The following is an 8,054-nucleotide window of genomic DNA, read 5'->3' as shown; positions in this document are numbered from 1 at the left end:
TAAATATCCCTTCAAAAATCCACAATGCACAAGACTGGTTGTTCTTCCTGCTCAGGTCCTGTTTGCACTGGCTCAGCTGCTCCTGCGTTGAACAAGCCCTTGTAAGTGTGCCCACATTTCATTGGATGCCAGGACTGGACACCCACACCCTTCTGTTCTGAACAGAGCAGAGGTACAAAGCATTTCTCTCGGCAAGTGACCACAGCAGTGCCTGATGTTGGTGCCCTTTCCCATAGACTGGAGGATTTTATAGTGCCATCTCTTTCTGCTCTGTTGTGTGTACCCCAGTCTTTTGAGTGGTGAGATAGTTCATGACTTCCTGTGCTCACCCAGGGTTTAGTGCCCTTGGAAGGAAGGTCAGCGGACACGGCTGTGCCTTTATGTTATATGGTTTTTATTTTCATATATATCTCCAGCCTGAGCATAAGGGCTCCCAGCATTAACACCCTAACAAATCTTGTCTTGCTTCCATATTAGTTTGCTAGGGGAGTCCTCCAAACCATAGCTTTGGATTCAGCACAGAAAGTAAGTCAAGGCTCTGTCTTCCCAGGCCCACACCAGACTAGCCAAGGCTAGCTACTAGGCTACTGCTCTCCTGCCTACAGAATGACTTCCAGCCAGGTGATGCGGTGGGGGTGGGCCTACCCCCCTCCTGAAAGAGCATCACCCGCCAGTTGTTCCTATGGCAACACGGCCAACACTTTAGTCATGCAGACAGGATGCTCAGCAGACTTGGCCAGGGCATTACCTCAACAAAGAGTGGTTTGACAGGTTCAGTGTCTCCCTCGGTTACAGATCCCAACTTTACAGATACAGAATCACAGGCTTGGCAGGACACAAAGACAGAATCGAAACCAACCCCCCAGTCCTATAACATGCTCCTTTAAAGGTGGCAGCTATTTAGTGTTATGTCACACCCCCATGCTATCCATTCTGAGATTGGCTTTCACTGCACTTCCCCAAAAGTCCAAATGTGCCCATAAAAGTTGGCAACCCTGGTCCTAGAGAGTGTTTTTATTTTATTTCAGAGTGTTGATTTTTATTCATGGAGGCTGGGGAAAAAACCTTCCTGCTTAGCTTGACTTTTGTCAGCTCCTGGACTCAAGGATTTTTTTTTTTTTAACTGTGCATTGGGCACAGGGTTTTCGTGTGCTGTTTTCTTGGTTAAACTTTTACAGTGTATGTTTATTCAGAAGTTAGCTTCCTTATGTTCCATGGACTTACTCTCAGATAAGTGAACAGGGGATTGTATCCAATGTTAGTCCTATGCCATTGAAATTGGTGGACATGACTAACTTAGGTAAATTAATTTCAATGGATCTACTCCAAGTAGAAACTGAATGAAACCCTTACTATTTGTTTTGATGCCTCTGGTTTTTATAACGGTGGAACCAGCCCAGAGCCTTCAGAATTGAAACTTTAGTAAATAGCTTGCTCCTCTCCATGTGTGCGTATTTGAGAAGTTATTTATACTGTTTTCTTGCAAGCACCTTGTACTTTATTAAATTCATAGCAAGGAGATCAGGAATTAACTTACATTTTGGGAGAACTAAATCCAAACTGCTTTGGTCAATCATTCTTCCTTTTCCAATTTGCTCTGGATCTCTTCTCAACCCATGAGGTTATTATCACTGGTTTAACCCAATGGCTATGGGCTCTTGACTCAAAAAAGAGCCAGGGTGGTGTACTGGTAAGAGCGGGGGTGGGGAACCTTTGGCCTTCCCAATGTTGCTGAACTGGAACTCCCACCAGCCCCAGCAAGCATAGCTAATGAGCAGGGATGATGGGTGTTGTCATTCAGCAACATCTGGAGGGCCAAAATTTCCCCACCCCTAGGTTAGTGTCAGCTAACATTGTCCTATCATGTTTATTTGGAAGTCCAGCTTTGTTCTATGGGTCTTATCCCATAAGTAGACCAGTCTAAATCTGGAGAGACCTAGATTGAAGTGCCCACTCAGCCATGAAGCTCACTGGGTGACCTTGGGCTAGTCATTACCTTCCATCCTAATCTTCATAGGATTATTGTGAAAATAATGGTGGGGCAATATACGCTGCCCTGGGCACCTTAGAGTAGGATTTTTAACTCAATAAATAATTTAGCTGAACATACAGTATATGCACAGGAATGTCCCATTCTCTTTCATGAATGACACAGAGCAGCATGCAGAATCAAAGGTGCTGCAGATGACCAGTACTTCTGTCTCTTCAGCAACTGCTCACTTACAACGGCCCAAAGGGCACTGCAACATGTTCCAGGAAAGAGCACAAGATAAAACATGGAACTGTGGAGGCTCTTGCGGCAATTCACAGGAGACTTTTCTGCAATGGCACCTGTCCTATGGAACTCCCCTCCGCTTAGAAATAAGGCAGGCACCGACTGCGATGAGCCTTCAACACTAGTTTAAGACTTGCCTATTTACCTCAGGCCTTTGCTGGCTACAAAGTCCTAGCTTGGAATAAAACTTTTTGCTGGCTACTGTGGATGGGATTTTACTGTAAGTCTCTTACTGTTTCAATATGAATTTTATCCTATCATATTTTGCAAACTGTTCTGGCATCTTCACTTACATGAAGAGCGGTCAATATATTTTAAAATAAAGCTGAGAGAGACTTGCAAGCCCAGAGGGTTCCAACCACTCCAGCACAAACAGAACAGCGCCAGCAGATTCGATTAGGTGACAAACCACTTGCCTGTATTAAGTCGTTATATTAACCCTTTAGAACAAGGGGCTTTCTTCACACATTCCCCTCTTCAAGCCTCCCCCCTCCACCATACACAAAATGTCTTCTCTCCAGTGTCCCACGTTTTCCTCAATTCTGGATTATCCAGTTTGCTTCAGAAAGTCAAAACTTGGACCCACATAAATGGGAACCAGTTTCTCAGCCTGTATGGCACTAATGTTTTTCACTCTGGCTTGGAGTACTATGAGTGTGCAGAAAAAGTTAAGGTAGAGAAAGGGGGTTCCCTTCTCATATATATTTTTTTTAAAAAACACAACCCTGAGTATTTTGTGAGGCTTCTTTGCTGCTGGATTCTTAAGTTTACACCTTCATCAAGTTAATGCTAACAAAAGGCATTATTAATGAAACCAGCAGCAATATCATTATTATCGAACGGTGGTCCTGCGTATGTTCTGTGAAATTTCGGGAATGGCTTGGTGAACTGTACTTTGGTGTACTCCATTCCAGCAGTGCTAAGGTGCCAAAATAATTTGTTATTTTGTTTATATTCCACCTTTCCTGCAGTTTCCCTCCCTTTCAATTTTATCCTTACAACAATGCTGTGAGGTAGGTTACAGGTGAGAGACAGTGACTACCCCAAAATCACCCAGTGAGGTTCATGGTTGAATTGAACCCTTGTTTCCCAGGCCCTAGCCCTACACCCTAACCCCTACATTGCACTGGCATTTCAGGCTACCTTAGTAGAGTAGCTACAGTATTTGGAAAGCTGCATGCCCGTTAAGTTTGTAAGTTTTAATTAGGTCAGCTTTTTTAGAAAAAACCCACGTGGGTCTTGCAACAAAATGTTGCTGTACTGAATGTTCCTGTTCAGGGTTTGAGTCAGCCATCAACACCCTTTTTCTAGGACACTCCATTCCAATCACACTCCATTCCTATACACCCCAACGGTTACTGAGGTCAGTCTTCATTGGGTGGTGGTTGTTGTTGGGCAAGGATCACCCTCACCCTTTTAGAGGCTTTCCCAAAGGTTTTGTGTTTCTTCAAATTGTGGGCACCCCCCATTCCAGCTGATAGTTACCTCTTGTGTGGATAGTTTCTGCTATAAAAGGATCCCCGCAGAGAATGAGTTTGCTGTTAGTATATAGGATGAAATAAAGGCACACTGCATATTTTCTACCACAGGTTCCAAAAGGGAACTGGTGGCCATCTAAACGCCTTGTCTGTTATTATGCTTCCTTTTGATATCACACACAAGGCCATAAGAACACCTCCCATTTATGCTGTTAAGGGGGGAAAGGGGCTTTAGCGCCCTCTAGTGTTTCTCTAAAGGGACAGCCTCTCAGTTCTGCAAAACGTCTCTCGACTGTGGGCATATCAGTACAGCAGTGGTTTTCCAACTGCGGTCCAGAGAACCCTGTGGTCTTTCAGAAGTTCCTCAGGATGTCTTGTTATCCTTCACTGATCCTCTTCTGCAATTTGGGGCCATGGGAGAGTACTGGGTGTGTTCTGGGATGGTGGACTGAATGTACATCCTAGGATATGCTCCTAAATTTCATACAAATGTGCTGAGGTTCCATGGCAGACATGCAGAAGTTCCCCAGTAAACGAGTCAAAATGGAAGGGACCTCCAGAAACTTATAGCAAGTCAGGGTATTAGTACATCTAGCCCACACCTACCTCCCACCTTTACCACACCCACTCGGGGCTTCAGGTAGTGATCATTCACATATTTTGCTTCCTACAATTCTCTCAACTGAAGTTGCTAGGGACTTTATGCATGCAATTTTATGCATGGAAGCTTGTAAAAGACCCAATTACAAGTATTCTGTATACACACACACAGAAGAATTTGTCTTGCCTTATATAAATTACTGAAGATGAAAAGAGGCTAAAAACTATTCAGAAGCTGAGAAGGGATACCATTATGATCTCGCCAAACGAGGAAACTGCAAGGAAACCAGCCAGACCAGCAACAATAGGATAACAGAACAGGCCTGGCTCCTAGACAAGCAACAAGGGGATCTTCTGCAGTGATTCATTGCTCACATTACCAAGCGACAACTATCAGAATAGGCCCAGCAGGATTATTGTATCTATATACAGCATTACTGCTTATTCACAGCTGGACTCAGGCTTCATCTTTTAGGTTTTACACTTAGCTGGTGAATATAGGGCTTCCCAAGCAATCTCCCATCTAGGCACTAATCAGAGCCATACCAGCTTACGCTTATAAGACTGCTGCATATTATATATGCCTTCAGACAATGCCTTGGGATCAGTAATAGCTACTGTGTCCCAAAAGAAGGGAAGCTATCTGACAATATATTTATATTTATTAAGACTTAGCCAAAAAATGGGGGGGGGCAGGGGGAGGAAAATTTTTGATTGGAAAGATGCTATATTAATTTAAGCGTTTAAAATCCATAATAATATTGCCTGTCTTTGGGTTGAAGCTTAGAGCGTATGCAACTGCAGTGGGGTTATCACTGAAAGGTTCTGACTCAGTAACTGAACTGAAGAAGTACACAGCCTGTTTGCAGTGGGGAGTCCATTGACAACAGCCCTGCAAAAAAGAACCAGAAGAGAAACAATCAGCTCTGTGAGTAAATACAGGGATTTGTTAAGACCAGTAGTAATTATTAGAATATCAGCGTGGTGGTTCATAACAGAATGTTATTATTGTTAAAAATGTTAATGTTGTCAACATTAAGAATGTTAATGCTGTTACCAGAGTGTGAATTCTATACATCTGTGGAATTGCTGCACAAATCTAACTTTCTCATGTTTATTTTCTTACATTTATATCCATTCTGGCACCCACACAGGTATATGTGATGCACAGGATATCTCTCATCCACTGACCATACCCAGACCTGTCTTAGCTTCAGCAAGTTGGGGGTCTCATGTGCCTTCAGGCCATACCCCTAGGGCCTCATACAGAGCTTGGTAGTGCAAAATTCTTTTACTCTTAGGAAATGGAAGAAATGGCACCTTAGCTAAACAGGGATGTCAATTACTTGATTATGTCCAATATTTCTAAGGCTGCAATGCTATATAAAAGTACTCTTGAGCACATCATATTGAACTCACAAGGCTTTACTTCTGAGTACATGTGCTTGGATTAGGCTGTAAGGATTACAACAGGCACACAGAAGCTGCATTTTAAAAAATAGGGAATGGAGGAATGTTCCCAGTGTCCTGGCTCGACAGCAAAAACTTGAGCCTGGCAGGTTAAGTAATGAAACACGACCATCTAAAGAGTATCTCTTGAAGTTTTCACCCTTCTCAAATGAATTCCAGCCTCTAATCTACATGCTTCCAATGAGGCTTCTGAACCGCAGAACTGATTCTATGGTAGCATCCAAGCACATATTTTCCACTGAAATGTTGTAAATGCAGAATCACTGAGGTTTTGTTTTGTGGCTGCATACCATCTTGGGAGTCCACTTGAAAGGCAGAATAAAAAGTCCTAAATAAATACATTTGTCTAGTACTTTATTTCAGAGAATATAGTAGGCTGCCCAAACCATGAGGCAGAAGCGAACAACATGGATGGATATTATCCCCTCTCCCCGCAGAATGGAGATGGAATTGAATTAAGCATACCTTTTCACTGGAAACCTGCACAACCCCTGTGCTAATGGAAATGCTGGGTGTCAGATGATATTCCATCCACAGAACAACTCCATGGCTCTTACCAGTCCTAAAAGAAAGAGCTTCAAGTACTGATTTTTTCAAAGAATACCAATACACTGACATATGTGCCGATTCCTTTTAAAATATGAATAATATCTTTCCTCAAGGGCAACAGCTTAGAGATGAAAGAAAAAGAATGCTACACCTTATAGGAGCCTGAAACCTTGGGAGCAAACCATCAACTAACAGATGGATGTAGTAAGTGGAATTTCTGGCAGGAATCAAAGCAATGCTTATAGGACACTAGCACATTAAAGACCTAAAGCAGGAGGCAGAAATAGCTATATGATTTTGCTTCTTTTTGCCCCCTTTCACAAAGAACACTAAGCCAAACCCAGCTTAGCATGAACAAGCAAACGTGCAGGCTCCCAGCGAGAAGATCACAGCCACTTTTCACCTCCCCAGTCATTTTACTGCTATGTTGCACTGGACTAAGTTGCGGTTTGGCTTAGCATGTCATCTGCAACCAGGCTTGCGGTGTAGCTCCTGCAGACAAATGGACCATTGGTCTCACCTGAAGGGTGGTTTCCCCAGGTATCATACCATCAGGTGGGTAGTAGCGCCTCCTAGTGTCCAAAGGCAGGAATGCAGGAGTCAAAACTTTGGCTGCTCCATCCGGTTTGACCCCATTCCATTCCAGACAAACGGTACGCCAGATCCGGACATCTCTCTTCTCCCTCAATTCCCTGTTTGTCCCTTACCAAGGAGGTGAGTAAACACGAGGCGGCCAGACATATAGCCAAGGACAGACAGAGAGACCAGGGACAGAGAGGGGGAAAAAGGCGGGGGAAAAGCAATCCAGAATGGCCGCTCATGACGAAGACAGGACAAAAAATGGTGGAAAACAAAATGGTGGCTCTATAGCGCCAGCAAAATATGGTGTGAGGCAGTAGCCGTGAGCTTCTAAGGCTGCCTAAAGCGGCCTGGAGAGAGGATACTGCCATCTAAATGGCTCCAGAGGCAGGCGGGGGGGGGGGGAGAACAGAGAGCCGCTGAGAGCTTGTATGGAGCTGCGAAAGGGCGGTGGGCCGAGCTCAGAAGCAGGAGGAAGCTGCTGTGGCAGGCAGGCAGAAGGAGCTGCAGCCGCAAGCTCCAACAGAGGCGGGAGATGAAGCCGCAACCATGAGCCCCAGGTGAGGCGGGAGCTGCTGCTGTGAAAGACAGCGGGCAGGAGGTGGGAGATGGGCCTGCAACCGCAAGCCCCAGGCGAGACGGGAGCTGCTGCCACAAAAGGACAGCGGGCACAAAAGGAAGGTGAAGGAAAGAGACAGCTGGGGCTGCAGCCATGGGGCCCGGGCCAGCAACCATCGGAGCTGCAATAGCAAGCTCCAAGAACGGGGCGGGGGCATGGAGCCGCAATGCGAGCTCCTGAGGAAAAGGCTGGGCGAGCTGAAGGAACTAGCTCTGAGGGGAAGGGCCGAAGGAAAAGCCAGAATGGGAAGACCCACCAGCCCTACCAGACCCCCAACCCAGGGTGAAACACCTCCCGAAATTAATTTTTTAAAAAAACGCACGTAAACTGTACAAATACAAGAGAAAGACAAGACAAATACTGAAGAAAAGAACTAACAGGAACAACAAGGAACAAACTCACAGAGGTAAGACTAAAGGATCCAACCTAGGACAAAGGCAGGAATGGAATGGGGTCAAACCGGATGGAGCAGCTGAAGTCTTGA

The 8,054-nt window shown here is 44.9% G+C and overlaps 1 protein-coding gene across 5 annotated transcripts in view; it reads right to left on the bottom strand.

The window, feature by feature from the left end:
• Positions 1–350: 350 nt before the first annotated feature.
• Positions 351–8,054, bottom strand: part of PRMT7 (protein arginine methyltransferase 7) — a 49,282-nt gene continuing 41,578 nt past the window's right edge. For 4 of the 5 annotated variants that reach the window (XM_061593784.1, XM_061593783.1, XM_061593785.1 and 1 more), the window contains 2 exons: positions 6,289–6,385; positions 351–5,245 (listed from right to left, as the gene is read on the bottom strand). In XM_061593784.1, the coding sequence (XP_061449768.1) occupies positions 5,084–5,245; positions 6,289–6,385 (259 nt within the window). In that variant the 3' untranslated portion in view covers positions 351–5,083. The remainder of the gene's footprint in view (positions 5,246–6,288; positions 6,386–8,054) is intronic. The other variant, XM_061593787.1, reaches the window with a different exon arrangement.

This window comes from Rhineura floridana, chromosome 13 (assembly GCF_030035675.1).
Source record: "Rhineura floridana isolate rRhiFlo1 chromosome 13, rRhiFlo1.hap2, whole genome shotgun sequence".
In the NCBI taxonomy this organism is placed as follows: domain Eukaryota; kingdom Metazoa; phylum Chordata; class Lepidosauria; order Squamata; family Rhineuridae; genus Rhineura; species Rhineura floridana.
The sequence above is the reverse complement of the archived record's forward strand: the minus strand, read 5'-3'. Positions and strand labels throughout refer to the sequence as shown.